Raw genomic sequence first — 24,939 nt, forward strand, 5'->3', positions numbered from 1 at the left:
ATGATTGCCTCTTTAACTCATTGATTGCTGTGGGGTAACTGTGGGGTGACAAGATGAAGGGGCTTCTTCAGGAAGCTGATTCTGGGCGCTGATGTGGGTTGCAGCAAGGGGTACCTACTGGTAAGGAGGCCAGTCGGGACATGTTGGAACCTAGACAGGACTGAATGCCAGGATCCATCCATGATGCAAAATTCCAGACAGGGAAATCACCATGTACATGGTAAATCCCCCCTCACATCCTTTATATCACATGACCTTCATGATTCATATTCCCTCCTACTTTACAGAGGAGAGAAACCGTGTCCTTAGCAATGGGACCTCACACAGCTGTTAATGGCAGGGCGAGGCCAGGAACCTAGGGCTCCAGCTCCTGCATCAATGCTCCTCCTTTATGGAAGCTTTGGGGTTGCTCTGCCTGCCTGCTCTTATTACCTATAGAGATATTTAATAATAACACAGTGATGCACAGTCTTGGGACCAGGGCACGGCAAGTGATGAATGAGCCCCTAGAGGGTAACAAGCATTGATTCTGGAGTCAGGAAATCCTGGTTGGAGGCCCTGCCCCATTACCTACCACCAGCGTGGCCTGGGGAAGCATCTGAAGCTCACTGAGTCTCACTTTGTCCCAACTGGGGAGAAGATGTCTGTAAAGGAGGCTCCTTCTCTTCCATGAGCCCTGGGAGGGTATGGGCTTGCCCCCTGTGCCTGGCATGGAGCTTGAGGCAGGGTAGAAACGCAGTCAATATCATCCTAATAAATTGTTCACATTTACCACGGGCATTTTTTTCCTGTGTCAAGCATTACACTAATTACTCAACTAAATGGATGGTTAGGTGGTTGGTAAGAAGAGATCAGACTCTAAGAAGAGTGGTGTGGGGTGGGCGGTGAATACGGACCAGGAGGAAGGGGCCCTGTCTGGAGGGAGCTGGCGAGGAGCTTACCAGCAAAGCATGCCAGCAAGCACAGACTCTGAAGACGCAGGTTCACTTTCTCTCTCTGTCGTCACCTTGCTGTGTGACCTTGGTCAAGGACTGACCCTCTCTGGGCCTCTGTCTTTTTTCTCACAGAGGACAGATGGAAGGCACAAGGGAGCTGGGAGCCAAGCTCTCAGGGCGGGAGGCACCCTCACCTGAGGTCTCCAGGCCTGTTGGGATCTGCCAGCCTGAAGGGGATTTCCTGGGGCCGGCCCAGTTTCCAGCCCAACTGACGTCTCCCCTGGATGGGTGCCCAGAACAGCTCTCTAGTGGAAAAGGCAGGCGGGCATTCTCCCAGCCCACACCTCAGCCCTCCCTCTGGGGTCTCCCCACCCCCAGCTCAATGTGGGGAAGTGGGGGATCCCTCCTGCTGAAAGAAGAAGGCACTGCCCCTTGGCTCAAGCTCCTGATTTGCTGTGTGACCTCAGGCAAGTCCCTGCCCCTTTCTGGGGGCCATGAGGAGGGTAAAGATTTCCAAGCTCTGTGGGGACTCTGACACTCTGGGATCCTGCTGGGGGCTGGGGGGCCTGGGAAAGAGGCTTGAGATGGGAGCTGGACCCCAGGGCCTTGCTTTTCTTGCTGCAGAGTGGACGGTGGAAGGAGGGCAGGGGGAGGCCCCCAGGTGGCTGTGAGAGGGGGCAAGGCGGGCCTGGGGTTTAGGAAACATATTTACTTTTAAGTGTCCAGTGTCACCGGGGGTTTTTTCTTTGGGTTTTGAAATGCTCCAGAAGTCAGCGCTCTTCTTGTGCGTGTTTACCGAGGAGAATATGGGCTGTATTTATTCATCCTTTAGCCCGAGCCCTTAAAAATATAGACGGCTAATGTCTTCAGTATGTATGAAATATCCCATATGCTCGGAAACAAAAGGGGCTCTGTTATTAAAGTTTCATTTCCACACGCCCCCTCCCCTCCCTCCCGCCCGCCCCCCTGACACCCTGCCCTCCTCCCATCCCGCTCAGCCTGCTCGAGACAGAGCTGAGTGAGGAGGCAGGCGGGCAGCCGTGGCTGGAGCCTGGGCACAGCGGTCCCCAAGAGAGAGGGTGCGGATCCGGCTCCAGGTGAGGTGGAGACCATGGAGGACGAGAGCAGGGTCTTCCTGGGGAGAGGGGCCTCTGGGGCCGCTGGGATGGCAGTGGAGGGGTGGGGGCCAAGGTGGCCCCTCTTGTGGGCGCCTGTGGGGCCAGGGCCTGGCAGGGCCCTGATGTCTGGGACGGAAATGCCCGCTCTGCTGCTAACTGAAACCACATGTGTCTCCCAGGCAGCGGGACAGAGAAGCCGCCAGGCCTGGGACTGGGGACTGGGGGGAGGAGAGATGCAGGCTGTCCCCAACTGTGTGCCCAGGGATGGCTGCGGGTAGGGAGGTTCGGGGTCATTTGCATGTGTACAAGAGCATGAGTGATGCGTGAGATGTGTGTGTGTTCACATTGCATGGGTGGGTGGGCAGTGTGTGTGTGTACGTAAGCATGTCTGCAGGTTGGTGGGGTGTCTGCTCTCAGGACCAAATGAGTCTCCCCCGTGGCCTCCTGTGGCCTGAGCCCTGGGCAGACTCCTTCCTAACACTCAGCGCCTGGGACACTGCTGGCTGCCCCCTGGGATGGTCCTCAAGGGATGAGGAGACAACCTGGCCGAGCTGGTGGCAGTCCTTCTCTGCTGTCCTCTGGAGCCACGATCCTCCTTCCTTTTGTCTCCAGCCCAGCTCAGTCCCGTCACACCTGCACCACCTCTACCCATTTCCCAGAGAGAAAGGCTGAGGCATAGAGCAAAGGGCTGACAACAGTCTCTTCTCCCTCATCTGCCTTCATTTTTTTCAGAGTGCTTGTCTCCGGGAACTTGGCATCTTCCCTGTAGCCCTGGGAAGTGAGGAAACCAAGCCAAGATAGGGGAGAGCTTGCCCATGGCACCAGGAGGACAGAATGGGGCTGCCCCAACCCGCAGGGGTCAGGGGATGACTGGGACAAGGGTTCCTTGGAGAACAGCTGCACCCAGATTCTGTGGCAAGTAGGGGCAACCCCCTGCCGGGGGCCCTGTGACCTGAGTTTTCTCTTCCAAAAGAACAAGGCTTGGTGGGAGCTGGGCTCTGGGTTCTGGGGTTGACCCTGCCACTGCCTTGCTCTGGATGTTAGATGGGCTTCCCCTAACTCTGGGCTTCAGTTCCCCCATCCCCCCAATAGCAAGTGTAGACCAAAGTAGTATTTCCCGGAGTGAGGTGTGCACAGCATTGGCCACTTGGAGATGGTGCCATGGGGACTGCCAGTTTTCATTTTAACAAAGGTTGTGTGTTATTTATACCACCACCCCCCCCCCCACATTAGGGGAAAATATATAAAATCCAAACCAGGGAGTGGATTTAAAGAAAAATATAAACCACCCAAATGAATGAAGACTGAGGATTGCTAGGAGATCCCTGGGGTCCTGTTCATTTTGGCAACAGGCTCTCTTTATGTTTCTATCATTTTTAATGTTCACGAGAGTGTGGGTTCTGGTTATCCAGGATCTAAAATGCGATCTGCCAAGTAGGTCATTTTTTGGCCTCTACAAATTAGCAGCCCTGAAATTCTGTGATTGGAGTAAAAAGTTCAGTTGTTACCTTGACGGGGGTGAGGGGGCGGGGAGGAGTATGTGTGTGTGTCGTGTCGTGTTGTGTTGGGTAGGAAGGGACCACGAGTGGAATTGGCAGATCTGGAAAAAAGATCAGCCCATCTGAGGTTGAGGCTGCGTGCCCAAGGTCAGAGGCAGGGAGTTGGGGAAAGAGATTGTTCCCAGACTGACATTTTCAAGTGCTTTGTCTGGCCTCAGCCTTGCACTGAATTGTCAGGATGGGTGGGTAGGCGAGGGGCCGCCCTAGCTCCTGCCTTTCCTGCCATTCAGCCCCAGCTCCCTGGCTATCTGGCTGCATTTTATGTGCCAACCCAGGAGAGGCGCACTGGGAGGGTGTGCGGGTGAGGGCAGCCCCTCCCGTGGCAGGGCACCATCACCTCTCCAGGCTGGGCTGGTTGGAGCTGGTATCACTGAGGATGTACTCCCTCATCTCCACCCCCAGCCCCCGGAAGGCTCCCTGTTGCTGCTATTGTTACTCATGACTGATGCCTCCTTTTCCATGGATTTTCACTGGTGATTTGTTTCATCACCAGCCCTCTAGGCTAGCACACACCGCCCTGATGCAGGAAGTTCACCTCCTCAGACTGCCTGTCTTGTCTCATCCTGCAGTGGGAGGAGGGCATCCAGGGGGCTCACGGAAGTGGATGGCATCCTTGTGGGGATGAATGCATGGCCCCTTCTTGGGGAGGCAGCAGGTGTGGAGGAAGGAGCCCAGAGCAAGTGCCCTGACTGTCTGGGGCCTTAGTGTTCCTACTGACCTCAAGAGGCTGAAATAATTTTCTAGTTCTGCCCTGGGATGGACCAACATCCATCTACCTCTAGAGGGTTCTTGTTCCTCTGCATGCACGCCTGCATGCATATGTGCTCAGCCACTTCAGTAATGTCTGACTCTTTGCAACCCCATGGACTACAGTCCACCAGGCTCCTCTGTCCATGGGATTTTTCTAGGCAAGGATACTGGAGTGGGTTACCATGCCCTCTTCCAGGGGATCTTCCCAACCCAGGGACTGAAGCCACATCTCCTGTGTCTCCTGCAAGGCAGGTGGATTCTTTACTGCTGAGCCACTGAAGAAGCCCCCTTGTTCCTCTACAGAAGTGCTTTCCCAGGGAAGGTGGGGGATAAACCATGTGAGTTTGTGGAGGAGCTCCCTGAGCAAGGATGGACCACATGTAGTCATCCACACTCCTTGGGCCCAGGTTCCCTTGGGGGCTGGACTAGCTATCTCAAACCCTGGGGAAGCAGCTGGCCAGGGTCATGGCCAAAGTTCCTGCTTGCAGACCTTATCACATTCTAAGTGACTTTCAGTGGCCTTGAGAATGACCAGCAGCTACGCCCAAGACCAAGGGCAAACGGAAACCTGGACAGTTTTATGGGCATCGTTACAGAGAAATCAGCCTGGCCTGGGAGTGGGAGGTGGCCCTGATTAGTAGGGAGGACATGGGCTTAAAGAGCAACTTCTTCCTAAGGAAACATTCTCATCTGGCAAATGAAACTGTTCATATGACCACTGTGTGTTTAAACATATTCCCCATGGTGGACTCAGCCATGGATTCGGACAGAGGGAGAGGATTGTAGTTAAACTTGCAGCTTATCTACCCACAGGGATGCCGGAGAGCTCTACTTCCTTAGATTTCATCTTGTTTTTCCTGGGTTTGCCGCACATAGGGTATGAAGCGGTGACAAAGCAATTCACATATAGCTGTCAAACCCAGATCTACTGATAATATTGGCAGGAGGCAAAAGAAAGCTGCACTTTGCTCTTGGGTTAGGAAAAAAGAAAGGGATCAGGTGACCCTGAGCTCTTCTACCACAGCAGTGGGAGCTTGCCAGGTCCCTGCACCTCTCTCAGCTTGACTTTCCTGATCTGTAAAATGGGATGTCACAAAGAGTCAGGAGGTGATGGTACAGAAGGCCTGGCACACACTGTATCCGGCACTCAATAAATAGCATCTCAAAGGTATCAGGTCTGAGGATAACTATGCTGATTTAGGGAGGGCATGGCATTGCCGCTTCATGGAGGGGAGGGGACACGGAGCGTGAGCAGTGAGATGAGGGACGAGCACGAGCTCCCCCAGGCCTGGTTCCCTGGCTCTGTATCTTCTAGCACCTTCCTTCACTCTCTGTAAAACTGGGCCAGGGATAACACCTACCAACCTTGTGGGACAGCTGTGGCGATTAAACAGGCCAACAGGTGCTCAGAGAACACTGCTCTAGCTGAGTAGGATCCTGGAGGCCTGAGGCCAGGTCCTGGGCTGACCCCAGGGACCAGGCCCCTCAAAATCTTTGCTTCAAATTGTCCCACTTATGCCTGGTCAGGGCCAAGGCGCCAGGAATAGGGAGGCCAGAGGCCCCACAGCCCGGGTAGGGCATCCCCCTAGGCTGGTTTCAGAACCTGCCACACACACCACCCCCTGGAGCTCTGATCCGTCCCCGGGCGAAGGGTGGGCAGCAGCAGGGCTCCTGTCCCCGCCAGCAGGGCCGTGGGGCGGCTTCCTACCTGAAGGGGCACAAGAGAAAGGAGGAAACGGAAAAGTGAGGCTCCGAGAGGGAAAGGGGCCTGTGTGGGGTCCAAGTGGAGCCGAGGCAGGGACTGGAGGGGTGGAGGCGAGAGGGTGGGAAACCCTGCGGGGAGAGGGAGGTGGGGAGGCCCCGTGCCGACCCGGCCAGGGCCTCCTTCCAGCTCTGCTCCCTGGAAGCGGGAACCGGTTGAAGGAGAGCCGGAAGGGAGAGAAAGAAAGCAAACAGACTCAGAGAAAGCCTGGAGCTCCGAGCGCTCGGGTTGTTTGGTCTGGCGGAGCCACCTCCCGGGCCACTCCCAGCCGTTCTGCAGACAGACTCCAACAACCCCCACCACACGGGGTGTGTGCACACTCATGCACAAACACACACATACACAGATACAGATATCCAGGTATATAGACATGCACATACACAGACATGTTTGTGTGTACAGACACACACACACCCCCCCATACATACAGACACACACACACATATTCACAGACACACACCCATACATACAGACACACACACACATATTCACAGACACACACCCATACATACAGACACACACACACACACACATATTCACAGACACACACCCATACATACAGACACACACACACACATTCACAGACACACACACAAGGCACATATTCACATGCACAGATGTAGGGCACAGAAGGTCTAAGAATGAGAGGGGGTGCTGGGGACGGAGGGTTTCCATAGCATCTTCCAGCTTAACCACCTCGCTCCTCTCACCCCACAACACACACAGCTCAGCCCCTCGCTGCAATTACAGTAACACCTCCCATGCACTTACCCCGAGCTCTAAGCTCCTTACTTGGATAAACTTGTTTAAGCCTCATAGCCACTCCACAAGGCAGGCACTGTAATTAGCCCTGGTGTGCAGATGGGAAAGTGGGCTCAGGGCAGCGGGGCCCAGAACATGGTGCCCTCCCTGACTCTGTGCCAGGCCCTGAGACCAGCACTCTCACCCCCACGGTCCACACCATGTGACTGGCAACGTGATGCTGCAGGCCCCAGGAAGGCTGGATGTCTGTGTGTGCTGAGCAAGGCTTAGCAGAGAGGAGAGGCAGGGGTCGGCATCACACAGGCTCTCACATCACACTCAGGCTCCATGCCCTCAGGCCTCTTCTTCCAGCATCTCTTCCACAGCTCCATTCAGTCACCTGCATGACCCCTAAGACTCAGTCTGCCTCCTAGGCCTTACCATCCTGTGTCTTTTACCCTCACATAGTTCAGCCAGCCAGCCATTGCCTCAACAAGAAGTGTGTCCTGAGCTTCCTTAATGATAGCTCTGGATGCCTATTGACAAAACATGTTTCCCTTCCATTATTTTATTTCATTTTGCATGTGTGTGTGTGATGGGGAGGTTATTATTTTCTTTCACCTTGGCTCCACCACTCACTGAGAATCCTTTCAGTCAAGAATCAAACTAAAATATATATACATATATCAGAGTCCTCCACTGGGCTCAAAATGCCAACTGCAGAGGTCCAGGGTATGGGAGATGTGGCAGAAAATAACAGCAGCATAGTAACATCTTTGTGAACCGTATGGACAATATATTCCTGTAGAGATATAGCTGTTGAAGGGGGGAGAAGTTAATCTGATGTTGTTCGGTTGCTAAGTTATGTCTGACTCTGCGACCCTATGAACTATAGCCTGCTAGGCTCCTCTGTCCTCCAGTCTCTCTTGGAGTTTGCTCAAATTCATGTCTATAGAGTCAGTGATGCTATCTAACCAACTCATCCTCTACCTCTCCTTTCTCCTGTTAGGCTGCATTAATAAAGGTAGAATGCCCAGAATGAGGGAGGTGATGGTCTTGCCATAATCTGTGCTGGTTTGATTTTCCTGGTTTATTGTGGTCATGTTAGTTCTGAGAATCTGACAGATAGACTGACAGTAAACGAGGGTCAACAGGATGGAAGGGGTCAGAAATTCTTTTCTGTATGAAATAGTTGAAGGGATTGAAGTTTAGCCTGAGGGAGAGAATAGAAAATACTCAGAGGATGGGGTTAAGCTCAGTAGGATAGAGTGCGGAGAGATTTCACCTCTCTAGAAAAAGGGACACTAAAGATGGAATGAATGAGTTGCCTGGAAAGTGAGGCCTCTAACACTGAAGATGTACAGGCCAAAGTTGGAGGCCTGAGTGAAAGAGGCCAAGATCAGTGTCTCCTGACTCCTGCTCTTTCAACAGGTTGTGCTGAAGGGAAGGGGTCCCCAGGGAGTCCTGAGCACACCTGCTCCCCTGGTCTCTCCAGGGCCTCAACTCCTACCCCTGCCCCATGGCCCACCAGGATGAGGACAGAGTCTCAGACAGGGTCATCCACAGTGGGGGAGGAGGCCCTGGGCAGCACCTTGTCCACCCCCTCCCTTTAAGGAGGGGTGGGTGAATGCAGGCAACTGAGGAGAAAGGGTTTGCATGAAGTCAGTGGCTCAGACAAGGCGGCAGATCATAACCCCAGCTTGAACCCAGACCTCCAGCCCTGGTTCCTGCCTCCCCAGCCTGCGAGGTCATTGGTGGACCGACAGTCTGGTTCTCCCCAGGGAAGGCTCCCAAGTCCACTCTTTCCCTCACTCCCTAGTGCCTCTCATTTGAGGTCTGCTCGACATGCATTTATTGAGCACCCCCTAGGTGCAGGCGTTACACTGGCTTCTAGGGGTGCAACAGCAGCTGCACTAGAGCAGGGGGTGAACTTCCTCCCTCTGTCATCTACAGATCACTTCTCATTTTTGAAAGTACTTTGTTAATTTTTTCATCTGATGGCTTACTGTCTGTCTTCACTGTGCCACCCTGCCCTGCTCTCGACCTATCCAAGCCCCCACTGTACTCCCAGATCCAACAGGAGTCCAGGCTCATAGGGTGTGTTTAAAAACTGCTTGCCAGGGGCTTCCTTGTCAGTCCCAGTGCTTAGGACTCTGCAATTCTACTTCAGGGAGAGCGGGTTTGATCCCTGGTCAGGGAACTAGGATTCCCTATGCCTTGTGGCACAGCCAAAGATTAAAAATCAAAAAACCCTGCTTGCTGAATAAATGAATGGGGAGCAAAACTCACATGATGCAGCCCCTGTGGAGCCAGAGTAACAACCAACACTTCCTGAGCCTATCCATGTGCCAGGCACAGGGCAAAGTGCTTCTCCTGCACCATCTCATTTCATCTTCACAACAGTGCCTACAAGGTCATGCTATCATTGGCCCCATTTTACAGATGGGGAAACTGAGGCTCAGAGAGATTGAGGCCCCCATGACCCCTGCCACCTTGTATCATAGCTGTTCACACCCCCATCCCATGTCCTTCTGCCCACACTAGACTCTTGAGTGGCAGGAACCACACCTGCTCTCCCTCTGATATCCCCAGTGTCCTGCACAGGGCTGGCTTTTTCATGGCACTTAAAAGCATTTGTTACATTCAATTGGGTTGAGTGAAGATTTACGAAAGAAAAGGAGGACATGGTGAGTGAGAGCGGGTGAACAGAGAGCATCAAGCAAGGGGCATGAGTGTGTGCGCAGTCGTCTCTGACTCTCTGCGACTCTGTAGCCCATGAGATTTTTCAGGCAAGGATACTGGAGTGGGTTGCCATTTCCTCCTCCAGGGAAGCAAGGGGCAGAGAGCAGCATAATGCAGTGTCAGTACTGGGAATCATCTTCACAGATCTTTTCACCAGTGTCTCTCCTACCCACATTTAGCTTGGGGACTCCCTCAAGAGCAGCCTGCCAAGGAGTTTCCAGGCTCTGCTTGTTTACCACCAGTGACAAGGAGCTCAGCACCTATGAGGTACGAGATGACCCAAGGGTATCACTTAGCCCAGGGTCAGGCAGTCCCGGACAGCTCATTTTTACTGAGTACTTTCTCTGTGCCAGGCACATTAAATTCACAAGAGGTAGGTACTATTATTATCCTAGTTTGACAGATGAGGAAACCGAGGCATGGAGAATTGTATAACTTGCCCAAGTTCTCACAGCTGATAAGTGGTAGAACACAGAATATAATTCAAAGCCCAGCAGTGTGGCCCTAGAGAGCCTGCCCTCCCAACCTGATACCAGTGCTGTCCATTGAAATAAATGTAAGCACATACATAACGTTACATTTTCTAAAAGCCACACTAAAAAAGTAAAAAGAAACAGGTGGGGAAAAAAGGAACCTGAGAAATTTATCTTAATAATACACCCACTTGAATCCAAAATAGCATCATTTTAACATGTAATAAATCTAAAAAAGTCATTCATGAGACATTTTACATTCTTCTTTGGGTTCTAAGTCTTGCAAATTTGGTGAATACTAGAGTACAGCTTAATTTGAACTCATCACGTTTCAAAAGCTAAGCAGCCCTTGTGGCTAGCAACCACCATATTGGACCTCACAGTCGAATACTAGACTACCTTTAAAAGTGCTTGCTGTGCTATATCCTAGTGCATAGGAAGCAGCCAATAAATGTCAGGCACTAAGATGATTATTTTTATCATTGGTTGTTGTTGGTGATGGTCCAGGGGGAAGCTGGGCTGGGGCCCCAAGCCCTTGGCATAAGCACTGATATTTCTATTCTTATGAGTCCTTCCAGCCAGCAGCTTGATGTCTCCCAGGCTAAGCCAAGCTGTGTGAGCCCTTGGCCTGTAGGTTGAGAAGAACCAGCCTCATTCTCTCTAGGATGGGAGGGAAGAACCAGGCTGAGGTCTCTCCATCTCCCCAGCTGAGAACCACATGAAGTGAGGCCTCCTTGGGGTTTGCAAGCCTGTGGTCCATCTGCTGTGGTGTGTGGGGTGGCCAGGCTCACATCTGGAAGGGAGAGCGCAAAGGCCCCTCCTTCTGGTGTCCTTGGAAGGACCACACCTTCTGTAGCACCTCCTGTGTGTCTTAGGCAAACTAGGCCTTTACACAGAACAAACAATCAAACAAATCCCCACCATTTTTTAAGTTTTTTTGTTTTTTTTTTTTTTCATGAGACTCCATGAGTTAAATGGAATAAGGATAAAGGGTCAGCATGGTCCCCATCCCTCTGAGGTCTCTGGATAGCTGCTGAGTGCTGGCAGAGTGGTTCCCAAACCTAAATTTCAAAACCTACCAAGCCCCAAAGGTTGTGATCAAACTGGCCTAGGGTGTGGCCAGGGCTCTGAAATGTGTAAAAGATCTTAGGGTGATCTATCAAGCAGACACGTTTGGAAACCCTTTGGGGCACAAACTCATCTAATTCTCACAGTAGCTAGGGTGCAGGTGTGGTTATAGTGTCTACAGATGGAAACACAGAGGCTCACAGAGGTAAAATAACCAGCCCAAGTTCAGACAGCCAGCTAACAGGCATGAGTAGGGGTTTACTAGCAATAGTCTTAGCCAGTGGCGTGCAGTAAAATGTTTAACAAAAATCACTGCAGACAGTGAGTGCAGTCACGAAATTAAAAGACACTTGCTTCTTGAAAGAAAAGTTATGACAGTGTATTAAAAAGCAAAGACATTACTTTGCCTACAAAGGTCTGTGTAGTCAAAACTATGGTTTTTCCAATAGTCATGTATGGATGTGAGAGTTGGACCATAAAGAAAGCTGAGCACTGAAGAACTGATGTTTTTGAACTATGGTGTTGGAAAAGACTCTTGAGAGTCTCTGGGACAGCAAGGAGATGAATCCAGTCAATCCTAAAGGAATTAACCCTGAATACTCATTGGAAGGACTGATGCTGAAGCTCCAATACTTTGGCCACCTGATGTGAAGAGCCGACTCACTAGAAAAGACCCTGATGCTGGTAAAGATGGAGGGCAGCAGGAGAAGGGGGCGACAGAGGATGAGATGTTTGAATGGCATCACTGACTCGATAGGCATGAGTTTGATCAAACTCAGGGAGACAGTGAAGGACAAGGAAGCCAGGTGTGTTGCAGTCCATGGAGTCACAAAGAGTGGGACACAACTTAGAGACTGAACAACAACTACTCTAGAGGGGAAAAAGCCCTGATTCGTAGCATCTGCCTATATCCATGGTGTAATGACTCCCACCACAGCTCACTTCAAGCTATCAAAGCGATGTCACTGAGCAGAGTTGGGAAGTGCTTCCCACAACTGACCTGTGCGTCAGTATGCTGGGCTCCAGCATACGGCTGGGCCCAGGCACGTGGTGAAACGGGAGTCCTGTTGAGTGGGAGGTAGATATGGTAGTAATTTGCTGAATTTTTAGTCATAGAACACTTCCTCAAATGAAATATTGGAAAGCCCCAATATTTCCAACACATAAAAAGCAGTATCTTATCAAAAGTAGAGATTTATTTTATGAACTTAAATGATAATATCTTGCTCTTGTTAAACTAGGTGAGCCCCAAGGCAGGGTGAGGACTTGTGATCCTGGGCAGAGTAGAATGTGTAAAGAGCAGCCTCTTCTCAGAATCAGGAGCCTTGTGGACCAGGTCCACTGCTGACCTCGCTGTCCGTGTGTCCATAGGCACGTCCTTGCCCCTCTGGGCCTCCATCTTCTTGTGTGTCCAGGAGGAGACTGGACTGCCCACAGGACCCCCAGGGTGTGACTTTCCAGGCTGGCATTGACTCTGTTGCACCCCCTGCCCAACCCCAGCCAGCCTTGCCCTGTATTTATAGCCATGACTTCAGTCTCTCCAGTTCCCCTGAAGCTAGTTCCCAGGCCACATATTTATAAACCCAGCAGGGCAGAAATAGACGTGACGCACAGAGAACTTGGCTGACTTGGTGAGCAGCCTGGATTTGGTGTGTCCGATGGAATGGACTCAAGCCCCCAGTATCCTGGGTACTAGGACGCACGGGCAGTTCAGAGCTGGAAGGGCACTTGGAGGTGCCAAGCCAGCCCTGTGTGTGGCTGGAGGTCACTGAAGCCCAGGAGTGAAGGGATGCATCCAGCGGTGCAGAGGGCATGACAGAACCAGACCCATTATGAAGAGATTTTTGGTTTGTACAAAATGGCTCTCCTCGAACCCTGGGGGACCTTCCCCTATTAATGACCATTCCAGGTAACTTTCAGGTACCAGCTTGGTTTTTCTCCTGCTCTGGGACCATGAAAAGAGATTATCCTCTCTCAGTCTCTGTTTCCCCATCTGTTAAATGGGAATAGTAGTGGTACCTATTTTATCAAGTTGTTGTGGGGAATAAACAAGATCATACTTGATATCATATACCTGGATGGTGCCCAGCACACAGTGTTCAGTTAAATATGGCCCTTGTTCTAATTATATCCTCAGTCACTCCTTAACAAACTCAACAATTATAATGACAGCAGCTGCCTCTTCATAAGCATCTATGCACATTAACTTATTTAATCCTCACCACAGCCATAGGATATCCTTATTATTATCCTCAAAATCATGGGATAACATGTTTTCACATACAGGAGACCCTCTATCCACTTAATGTAGTTGGGAAAGAATTTTCTCAAAGAAACAAGCTAATATGTGAAATCACATTTTTATATACTGGACCATAAAAATACTCAATCCTAAATTGTAGACAGGTTTTTAGCAGGACATGAAGGTTCTAAAGTGGTGAATGATTGAATAATCAGAATGTTAGCATAAGACACGTCTCAGGGGCTTGCAGGATTTATGTTCCTGAGTTTGCCATCTAATATGAATTTTATATATTTTTAATTGCAGATGAGAATTCAACATAATAGGGAACTTGAGGGACTTCCCTGGCAGTCCAGTTCAAAACATAGTAAACTTGAAATATATATGCCATATAAACAGAAGACAGCACTATACGTGTTTGTGTGTGTGTGTATATACATATATATGATGGCACTACATATGCATATTTTTGCCACACTGCCACACGGTATGTGGTATCTTAGTTTCCCAACCAGGGATCAAAACCATGCACTCTGCAATGGAACCGCAGTCTTGACCACTGGACCTCCAGGGAAGTTCTAAGAGAGCATCATATTAATGCCACTGTCTTTTCTGTCCTAATGATACACACACTCTCCAGTTTCCTTTTCTGCTTAATTATTTTTCCATCATACTTCTCACCCTTTGACATATTTATTTATTTTTCGTCAATCCCAACTAACATGTGGGCTTCACGTGGGCAGGGTGCTATTTTTTTTTTTCTCTCTCTCTCTCTTTTGTTCACTGTGTACTGCCAGGACTTAAAATAGTGGATGGCACAGAGCAGGCGTTCAGTTAATACGTGTCAAAAGAATGAATGAGTAAGCAACTGCCTGCGTCTCCATCCTACAAGAGGGCAACTGGAATTCAGTTCCAGTTCAGAGTGGCTGGCCCCCAATTACCCAGCTACCATGGGGCTTCACTGGGGCCTGGCTGACACTCCTCTCTCCTGAGACCACCCAGTGCATCTGGCTCAGGAGTTCTTCCCAGCCCCTCACAGCCACCTCTTGTCAAGGGACGGTTTCCTGATGCTTCTGGAGATCTCCCACAGGATGCTCACGCAACACTGGCTCCTCACGTCCCAGGAGTAGGATGGGAACCCAGGGAGGAGGGAAACGGGGAGGAAGGAAGAGCAGTCAGAGCAGGCTGGGCAGCCAGAGAGGTGAGGGCTGCAGGTCAAGACAGGAAGAAAGGAGGCCATGATTGACCAGCCTGTCCCACAGGTCTGAAGGGGCGGGTCAGTAACGTGGGGTCACATTTGCACATCTCTTTGGGACTGACTCTGCCCACTGGACAATGCCTGGAGAGGGCACCTCCAGTGAGGATTTGGGGACACCGTGAACCTTGCATACTACCATCCCCACCAACCAGTCTGCCTTTTTCTGTTGGGAAAACTGAGGCTCATTGAAAGGAAGTTATCCTTCCAGAACACAGAGCAAGATAATTTTAACTGGTGGGTTTCCTCAATCTCACCAGTTCTGGAGGTTGGAGGGGTTTGAGATTCTCCATTTGGAGTCATGGGGAAGAGACCCCACTCCAACCTTGGCTCCTACCCCCTCCTACCCCTTAGAAGCACTAAGGCAGGATCATACTCTCAGCTCAGACACCTGAGGACCACAACAGCTCTCCTCCTAGTGGCAGAGAGAACTCAGCTCTGGACAGTGCAGACAGTAACCCCCACCTCAGCCCTGATGTGAGATGCTGTCAGATGGATGGGGCAGGTAGGTGCACCCTGAGCCATCTGGATCAGTACTGGATTACCCCTATCCCCAGGGTGATTCTATTTCCATCCCTAGGCTATACAGTTAGTACCTCAGTCACACTCATTATTCCACTTGATAAATAATTATTGAGTGATTCCTGTGTACCAGGCTATGTACCAGGCATTAGAGATAGTCTTCTCCTTCTCCCCCTCCCATCCTCCCATCCTTCCTTCTCATTCATCTGTTTGTTTAGTAATTACTTTAACCATTAAGGCAGCACATTCTATGGATATGAGTGATATTTGGAGCTAGACTATCAGGATATGACCCCTGACTCAGTCACTCACTAGCTGCGTGAGCTTGGCCAGTCATGTAAGTTCAATTTCCTTATCTGCAAAATGGGGATAATAATAGCATCTTCCTTACAGGGCTGTGATGAGGGTAACATGAGTTAACGCACACCAAGTGTCTGGAATAGCACCTGACGTAGTAAACACTTCATAAACTGCAGCTATCATCCTTGTCATTGTTATTATGTGCCTGGCCCTGTGCCAGGTGCGGAGGAAGTGCTTCCAAGATGCTGCTCTCACAGGGATGCCTGCATGCCAGCTCTAGTTCCAGCCTCCACCTTCTGCTCTGGCCTTGCTGCCTCCAGTTCCACCCCCAGAACAGGGCCTTGCACTGGCTCCCCCAGCCCGACAGGGCTACCCTCTCCATCACCTCTCAAGACAGCAGGAAAGAGTCCAGACAACTGAAGTCTGTCACAGTTTGACCATGTTCTCTCACCTCCCTTGGCCCTGCCACACATGCCTTAGCCTCTACCTATCCAGGCCCTTGTGGTTCTCCAGGTTCATCCTCAAATGGTCCTGCTTTCTGGCCTTCACTGGGTCTTGATGGACAGAGTATTCTTCATTCATCAGAATGCCAAGCACTTCCTGCCAAATTTCATCAAATTCAACTGAAACATCATCCTTCATCCCCAGGAAGCCCTCCTTTCTTCCCCTCAGCCAAGAAACATGAGACCTGCCTTTGAATCTGCTTTTCCCTTTGTTTGCAACTTTTCTTTATCCCATGATCAATGGGCAGCCACAGAAAGTTCCTGAGCGTGTGAGCAGCACACTCAGAGATGTGCTTTAGAAGAATGGACCAGATCCTACAGAGGATGGATGGAGACAGGGAGAGTTTGCAGATGGGGAGGCCAAGGATGAAGTCTTTCAGAGGAATAAGAGTTTAATCTTCCTAGACTCCTTCTCCTCTTTCTGCCTTCTCTAGTCTCTTCCTTACAAAATCAGATCCTGTGATTTCCCCAGCATTGACTCAGTAAGTCAGAGGGAAAGTCAAAAGTAGAACCCCAGGCCTGAGCCTGCAATGCATCCACTTAAGCCCTGACCCTTTGCATCCCTTCACTCCATTTACTTCCTCTGCAGCTGCAAAAGCAGGCTGGGGGCCCTGCAGATGATGGAGAGTCAGAGGGGCCAGACTGGGCTTTCCGTTTGCCCAGCCTGTGAGCCAAGCATCCCTAGAGCCCCACAGGTGAGCAGCACACAGCCCTGGTCCCTCATCCACTGCTGAGTGGAGGAGGAGCCTGTATTTCCCCAACAATCCTGGGATGCTGGCCGTGTTTTAATCTGTTTTTCAGAAGGGGAAACCAAAGCTCACAAAGAGTCAGGCAGCCAACGAATGGAGGAGACAGAATTCAAACCCAGATGTGATTCCAAAGCCAGTGCCCTTCCCCCATGACACAAGGAACAGCAGAAGGGACTTGAGGCTCCAAGGCCATGTTCCCTGGGCCCACTCATGGCAGGTGCCAGCCACAGAAGGAGCCCGTGGAGATCCCAACAGCAGGCCCTCTACAGCCTCAGACAAGGGCTGTAGAGATCTGATGCTCAACTAGGCTTCCAGTCCTGGGGACCCTGCTTGCACTCATGGGATGTCAGGGGAGGGAGGACGGGACCACTCAGGAGGCAGCACGGGTTACGTGAGGGGCTGAAAGCAGGTGACTTGACACCTGGGCTCTAGCACCAGGCCTGCAACTAAACTTTCTCTACAACCTGGGTGATCCCTTCCCTGTTCTGGGCTCCTCAGAGCCCCCCTCTCTGAGGTGAGCACTATGGGTATGCAGGACTGTCAGCTCTGTGCTAAGGCTGGAAGGCCTAGAACCTCAGCCTGCAGCCAGAGCAGGGCTGTGGCTTTTAGGGAAGCTGCTATTAGAGGACCTCCTCTCGTGTCTGCTGAGACGCGAGCGGACTCACTCCTGCCTGTGGTGGAGCCCACACCGACAGTGTGCTAAGTCTGAGCGTAGCCTCAGGGGCCCTGTGGGGTGTTGCGAATGAGTCTGATATATGAGTAAGAGCACGGGGGCCCAGCAGCTCCGCCACTCACCGCCCTGTGACTCTGGATGCTGAAGGTACTTCTACGTGCCTCAGTTTCCCCCTCTGTAGACAGCACTCGTGTGGCTGACCCACAGGATTGCCAGGTCAAAGCCCTGGCTGAGCACCAGCAGATACTCAGTACATGGTGGCTGCCATTATTGTTCTGGGTCCTGACACCCTGCCCGGCCCCAAGCTCCCAAGTAGGGTGGGTGTTCCAGGGCTTGGGCCCACACGGGGCCTGCCCAGACCCCCCAGCTGGGTTGGGAGTCTTCCCTCCTTAGGAGGGAGACTTGAATTGGTGCGCTCCTGCCAACCCCTCCCTCCCATCTTGGCAGTGTGAAGACAACGCCGGCCAAAAATATTTGTGTGGGTGGCGGAAAGTTAACTTTTCCGCCTCTCTTTTCTTTCCTGGAAACCGTGGCCACCGTCAAATAGAGCAAAACAGAAGCAGGCATAGAGTGAGGCGAGGCCCCGTGGGGCGTCACAGGGAGCCCTGCCCCCACCTCCACACCTACTCCTGCCTCCTGCCATCTGGCTCTCTCTCTGGTGGGGCGGTGGCTGTGGTGGTGGGGAGAGCCAAAGGCTTAGAATCATGGCATCCCACAATGCCGGGGTTGGATGGACTCTCCAGCATCATCTGGCTTAAGCCCGCCATGGTGCCTTTGGGCAAAATGACTCCAGAGGGCAGAAAGCACCAGCCCAAGGTCACACAGCCAGTTAGGTCTCAGAATTCTCCTGGTCCTGCATGAGATTCTAGATTCTTTGAAACTGTAGTGGCATAAATCTGGCAGCAGCTGGTGAGTGAGAAGGAATTGGGAGACAAATGAGACTCTGGAGACTCTATTCTCTGAGTCCATCACAGTCAAGGTGCCAGATCTAGGTTCAGAGATTAGACTTACCAGTTGCTAGCTGTATGACTTAGGCTGGAAGTCACTTGGGCTCTCTGATCCTCAATTTCCTCACCTCTGAAATGGGATAATAAAAACAGTACCTCCCTCACTGGGTTGTTCTGAGGATCTCTTTCGATGACATAAGTGAATAACCCAGCGTGGGATAGGGTAGGTGTTTAATATCATGAGTGCCCATTCTCCTCCGAGCAGGAGGTTGGCTCCTCTGTACCGATTTCCCCACCACTGAGGCTGCCGTAACAGGTGTCTCTTATCTTTCTGACCGAGGTGCCTGTTGGCTCCCCCTGGTTGGCACTGATGTGCCGTGGCACCTGGGAACATGCTTATCTTTCCTCTGGTCTACCGCACTCTGCCAGCACAGCTCCAGTCAGAAGCCAAGGCCTTGACCCAGCCTGCTGAGGTGGGGGATGCCTGGCCCTGCCGGTGGGCAAAGCTGTGGCCTCCAGGCACCGCAGCAGCAGAGGTCAGCCCAGGCTCCGAGGTTGCCAGTGTCCACAGTCTTTCACGATGCTCAGGATTCTTACCATCCATGGGACTGCAAGGATTCTCCCCTCCCTGTTTTGCAGTAGGATAAGAGAGTTGTAGAGAGTTCAGGTTCTCCCAAGTTCACACAGCTAAGCAGTGGTGGAATACGAGATCTGGTAGCCAATATCTGTAAACTTCAAGGTTTCCTCCCAATGCAACTGGTCATCGACCCTGTCGTAAGCTCTACCTGCCTGTCCTGGGCCATCTGGCCCACCCCTGCCCAGGACCTCCACAAGTGATTTTCACATTCTTGTCTACAAGCCTCCACAAGTGATTTTCAAATTCTTGTCCCCAAACTGGAACTCTCCCCTGCTCTTCAGGCCTCTGTGTGGAGCTGACCGTGTGCATCTCCCCCGGAAATCCCAAACTGAATTCATTTCCCTGCTCCCCTGAACACCTGCTCCTTCCCATTTATTCCTGATCTCTATTAACGAAATCACGCTGTCACCAGAGTGACGAACTGGGCTGCATCCTAGCCTCCTCCCTCTTCCTCCACACCTACTCTCCATCTGCCTCCCAGCCCAGCCAATTCTTCCGCCCAAGTTTCTCTCCCATCCATCTCCTCCTTGCATCCCTATAGGAAGCCTCCATCCCCTCTCTCCTGGATTATTGTCATTTTTAACATTTCTAAATGATCATACTGTTATTATGATTGGCCCTGTTGTCATCCACAGCTCCCCCATCCACAGCTTCATGAGTCAGAGTACCATATCTTCTTTATCCCCATTGGATCTCCAAGACTTTTTATGGTGTCTGAAATGTAAATAGGAGCTCAAATTTTTGTGTATGTGGAATGAAAAGAATAGTTGATATGTATTAAGTTATGACTCTGAAACTGTCTTAAACCCTCTGCAACGCATTTTCTCACTTAATCCTCATTGCAACACTGAGATGGAAATATTACAGTTCCTGTTTTACAGATGGGGATGCAGAGGGTCACAAGGTCACATGACTTGTTGCCCACCACACAGGTGGGATTCTAGCTCAAAGCCTGGGCAAATCACTGCACTACCTCCCTTGGTGCAGAGCCTCCTCAGGGGGTTGTGCCCCTAGTCTGTACCCTCTGCACCAGCATTCCTGTGATTCCTGTGGCACATGTATCTTTGGGCCATATGAGAGAATTTTTTCTAGGAGGTGCCCAAATAAATATTTTTAAATAACTAGATATTTATTTAATGCGTATTAAGGGGGGAAATGACTTAGCACAACATACTTGTGGTTTTCTGCAATTATTGCTTAAGATAAGTCTAAAATAATAGAAGTCATTTAAAGTTGATTTATGGGACGATAATAAGCAAATAAAGTGTCAGGTGGCATAAGGATATAGCAGAAATGGGGGATGTCGAATGATTAAAGCTTGGAAATTTCCTGCAGACACATGAGACCCAAATCCCAGTCAGTTCTCAGGGTTCCCCTAAAGTGGACTCAGAAATTCAGCCTGTAACACCCAGAGAACCAACTCATGCACTGTTTCTTTTCTTGCTTTGCAGATAGATCATCTTGAAGGGGAGGCCTCACAGACAAGAGACGGGTTAAGAAGGAAGCCTTGGGGGTTCACCATCCCCCCAGGCCAGGAAGGCTTGCAATTGGATCCCCTTCCAACTCTGTGAGTTGGCTGAGGAAGGAAGGGCAGTCGAGAGCGAGAGAAGGTCTTAAGAAGATCAGACACCAACAATCACTCAGGCGCCTCTGGCCCCAACCCCAATACGGGTGACAGCTTCTTTGTGTCCGTGAGGAGAGGCTGAACCATGCTGGGCCCCCACCTCCCACCCCTACCCCCGGCACCCAGTGAAGGCAGGTCTACCCCCTGCGCCTTTGGGATCCCTGATGGCAGCTACAGGTGTCTGGCCTTGGAGGCCGAGGAGAGCGGCGGTGAGGAGGGCCTGCAGGGAGAGGTGGGGCTCACAGATGTGGAGGAAGACCGAGTGGCCAGCAGGAGTGGGAACAAGGCCTGCAGAGCCACCCAAGGGGCACCACAGCTGCCCAGAGCCCTGGGCACCCGGCCACCCAGCTGCTCCAGGGAGGCACGAGGGGTTTCCCAGCTTGACAACAGAACCAGTCAGGACGGGGACATCGTGAAGGTCCGGCAGGTGATGACAGCCAGCCTCAGCCCCAGTCCGGGGCCCAGGGTTGCCCAGAAACCAGGTAAGCTCATGGCCCTTTTCCCCTGAACTGCCAGAGTCAGGGAGGACCCCACAGGCGCTCAACATGTACACACACCTCTGGCCATATTTTCCCATGTTACACGAGAGTCCATCCGAGTCCCCTGGGCCTGCACAGGCTAACAGCCATGGAGACACGGGGAGGCTGTGCCGTCTGCGTCGTTCCAGCTGGACCACATTTAAGGGCACCCTTGGCTCTGCCAGAGATGGCATGTGAGAAGGCAGCAAGAGAAAGCCACGTTATCATGCTTAGTTAAAAAAAGCCCATCGCTCACTCTTGTCTGCCTGTTAATGGTTCGTGGTAACAAATGACCTTGGAGTGGGAACACCTGATGGGGTGGGACCATCTCGCTGAACAGGCTGAGTGCCCGCTAGTTGAGGGGGCTGGGGACGCAGTGCTGGGCCACACAGGCGTGGCCCCTGCCCTCATGGAGCTTCTGAGGTAGAGACTGAGCCTCTGCTCTAAACAGACCTCCTGGTTTTACAGGTGGGAAACTGAGGCCCAAAGTGAGGAAGAGACAGCTCCTGGTCAGTCTGCTGGTGGTTGAGTTGAGCCCGTATTCCTCATCCTGGCCTCAGTTTTCCATCTGTTAGGGGTGACAGAGGCATGTCACCGGGACTGCAGTGAGGACCCAAAGACAGTGTGTAGGGGAGAGCTTGGTGAACATAGCATGAAGGAAGGAAGGAAGGAAGGATGATCAATTTCCTATGGCGGCAGGAGACAGCTGAGCAGGGCGGGACAGGGAAACCCACACTGAATCACCTCTACTGCCAGGCCCATGGAAACACTGAAGTGGGTCCAGATGGGGAGGACGTGAGCCCAGCCATGCTCGCTCAGGCATGAGATGCTGCCAGCAGATCCCCGGGGCGCAGGGCATGTGGGGGACCCAGGCCTGGGAGGGCTTGTGCGTCAGGAAACTGAAGGAGCACTTCATTTCTGTGCAGGCGTTGCTGACACCCAACCTGGCATCTCACCAGCCTCCCGCCCACTCTCTTTTCTGAAATAATTCTCTCCAGGGTCTGACCAACCCCCACGGCCACCATTTCCTATTCTCTGTTCCCCCAGGCTCCGGTTACAACAGGGAGCAGGGGCGAGGGGACTTACAACCAAGGAGGGGACTTAGATGCATCTAGGACAGGAAGGGCAAAGGGTCCCAGAAGCATCCAGCAAACTTGAACTTGGAGACAGACCTCCAGGTCCCCTAGATATGGGAGCCCCAGGATCTGCTCCCTCCCCTCTCACAGACCATGGCTAGGGTCAGGAAACATGGGTGACAGTTCTGGATCCCCTCAAATCCTTTCCTAGTTTCTTCATCTATGAAAATAAGAACATGAGCCCTATCTACCTCACAGAACTATCATGAGGTTGCAGGGTAATTTAGATAAGCATGTAAGGGATGTTGATAGCAACTAAAATGATAATCATCAGCTCAACAACACAATAGCTATTATCTGTTGAGCCCTATGTGCCAATTCCACTGTGCTAAGAGCTTCACAGGTATCACTTCATTTAATCACATAACAATTCCCTAAGGGACATACCGTTACTATCTCCATTATACAGATGAGAAGACTGAGGGTCAGAAACTATAAGTAACTCGTCCAAGACTCACAGCTAGCAAGCTCCAAGGCCATAATTCAGTCGCAGTGTTTTGCATGAGGACTTTGTTCTTGGCTACCACTGTGTTTTGGATCTATATGGGAGAATTCTAGGGAGAGAATTGTCTGCTGACACCTTGGAAGGGAAGAGAACGTGTAAGGAGAGACAACCATTAATGGGTCCTGTTGGCTTTTCACATGGAGCTGGTCCATTTCATAGTATCTCATTCTTGTTGATCTTACTCTAGCCTTTCTAAGTAGGTTTTACTATCCCCATTGTACAGGTGAGGTAATTGAGGCTCAGAGACTTAAGCCCAAGGTCCTAGTCAGCACTGGAGCTGAGACTATCTTATTCTTCTTGCTCATAGTCTGGTTCATTCCTCTCTTTAACATCTAGCCAGATGGTTATCTAGTACTGTCCTGAACATTTCCTAGGACAGAAGAGGCAGGAGTGACCTCAGGAGGATGGAGTGGGCAGGGAAGACTTCTCAGAAGTAGAGGCAGAAAGGAAGCTGGGTCTTGCAAGAGAGCAGAAACCCGGGTGGTCTTGGGTTGGAGCCTACACTAGCCTTTCTGCTCCCTTGGGAAAGAGAGTGGCCACAGTCCCTTCTCTCTGTCTGGAGATTCAGAGGGAAGAGGCCTGTGGAGCTGCCAGGCTATTAGTGGATTAGGGCTTCCTTTTAAAGCTTCCTCCCATTACCGCCAAAGGATTATAAGCATCTTCAGACAATCACATCTATCCTTCTACAATTATACCTGCCTCTCTTGAGTGCTCCCTGAAAGTTTTAAGTATGTGCCAAGGCATCTTCTGCATTGGGCATCCAGTACTTGGGGTAGGTGGGATCTAGTGCCATTTCTCTAAGGCCTTAGTACCAACTGAGCAAGGTATAATGGGGTCCTTAGCAGGCTGGAGGGTCAGGGGATGCAAAGAGAGGAAGTGGGCAGCAGACTACAGTTCAACTTTCTTGCCATCAACTGCTACCAACTTGAGAGAAGAAACGTGGAAAGGAAAGTTACCTAGGGCTCCTCATCAGTGCTAGTTAGTCTATAGCTCACCAGAGAGCCCCTCACTGTCCTTTCCACAAAGTCTCAGCTGATCATAACTGGCAGGGCTTATTGAAATTATTCTATAGATAATCTTGTGGAGATCCTAAAGTGCAGAGATGGCAAGTAGCTTGTCCAAGGTCACACAGTAAGCTGGTGGCAAAGCTAGGGCTGGAATCCAGGGTTTCTACCTCCCAGTTCAGCTGCCAGGCCCTGGGCTAAATGCTTTGTATGGGCTATTTCGTCTCATCCTCTAAACAACCCTAAGAAGTGCACGCTTTTCTCAACTGTTTCACAGATGAGGAAACTAAGGCATAGCAAGTTTAAGTGACAAGTCAAAGTCTTACGCTGGTGGGTGGAGGAGCTGACATTTGAACCCTGGGAGATCTGGCCCATGCTTTCAACTTCCCTCTGTGCTGCCATGTCTCCATGGAGACAAGGCAGCAGGCTGTGTTTTTCACCCACGGGGCCTGGGGAAGGCTGGGCTCTGAGGGATGCTGGGGGATTCTGCCAAGCCATATCCTCTCCTCCCAGGGAGACCAGGGATCCACTGCCAGTCCAACCCCTCCTCTGCCCAGGGCTTTGGGAGACCCACCTTCCCTCCTCTCCAGGCCATTGTTTTTGGGGGCCTGGGGTATCGGGAGGGTTTGGAGGCCTTTCCAACTCTACTGGACACAGCTCCGAGCCTCTGGGGTGGAGATGGGGGTATGGACCTGAGTTGTCAGGGTAGCCCTGCCCCTGGCCATGTCTATCCTGTTGAGGTAGAGGAGTCAGTGTCCATGATGAGAGCTGACAGTGGTCACTGGGCCAGGGACAAGGACCCTGCTCCTCAGGCCTGTGGAAGAGAGGCTGGAGGCAAGGCCCCACCTACTCCCCTTCCTTCCCTTCACCATGGTGACCATAATATGGGGTGATGGTATAGAGGCAGGGCTCACAAGTTCACATATACTTCACACATGTACCCACACATACATGCTCACATCCCCTGCAAACATAGGTACAAGCAAATGATGTCTACACACCATGTTCTTATGCAAATACTCACGGGTATATATTCACATCTGCACACATGTGCCTACACATACGTGCTCTCAGACACCAACATACCCGTGCATAGGGTAGGCATTGGCACATACCCTCCCACAGACCCCTGTCTCACTCATGCAGGTTTAACTTTCACATGTGGACACATTCACC

The 24,939-nt window shown here is 51.4% G+C and overlaps 1 protein-coding gene across 3 annotated transcripts in view; it reads left to right on the forward strand.

Annotated features, from left to right (window-relative positions):
- The first annotated feature begins 1,269 nt into the window (after positions 1-1,269).
- SYNPO (synaptopodin) overlaps positions 1,270-24,939 on the forward strand; it is a 57,430-nt gene continuing 33,760 nt past the window's right edge. The window contains exons 1-2 of one of the 3 annotated variants that reach the window (XM_065918919.1): positions 1,270-1,406; positions 20,432-21,082. In XM_065918919.1, the coding sequence (XP_065774991.1) occupies positions 20,686-21,082 (397 nt within the window). In that variant the 5' untranslated portion in view covers positions 1,270-1,406; positions 20,432-20,685. Of the gene's footprint in view, positions 1,407-1,963; positions 2,033-20,427; positions 21,083-24,939 lie in introns of those variants that run through there. The other 2 variants (XM_065918921.1, XM_065918920.1) reach the window with 2 other exon arrangements.

The sequence above is a fragment of the Muntiacus reevesi genome, chromosome 1 (assembly GCF_963930625.1).
Source record: "Muntiacus reevesi chromosome 1, mMunRee1.1, whole genome shotgun sequence".
Lineage (NCBI taxonomy): Eukaryota > Metazoa > Chordata > Mammalia > Artiodactyla > Cervidae > Muntiacus > Muntiacus reevesi.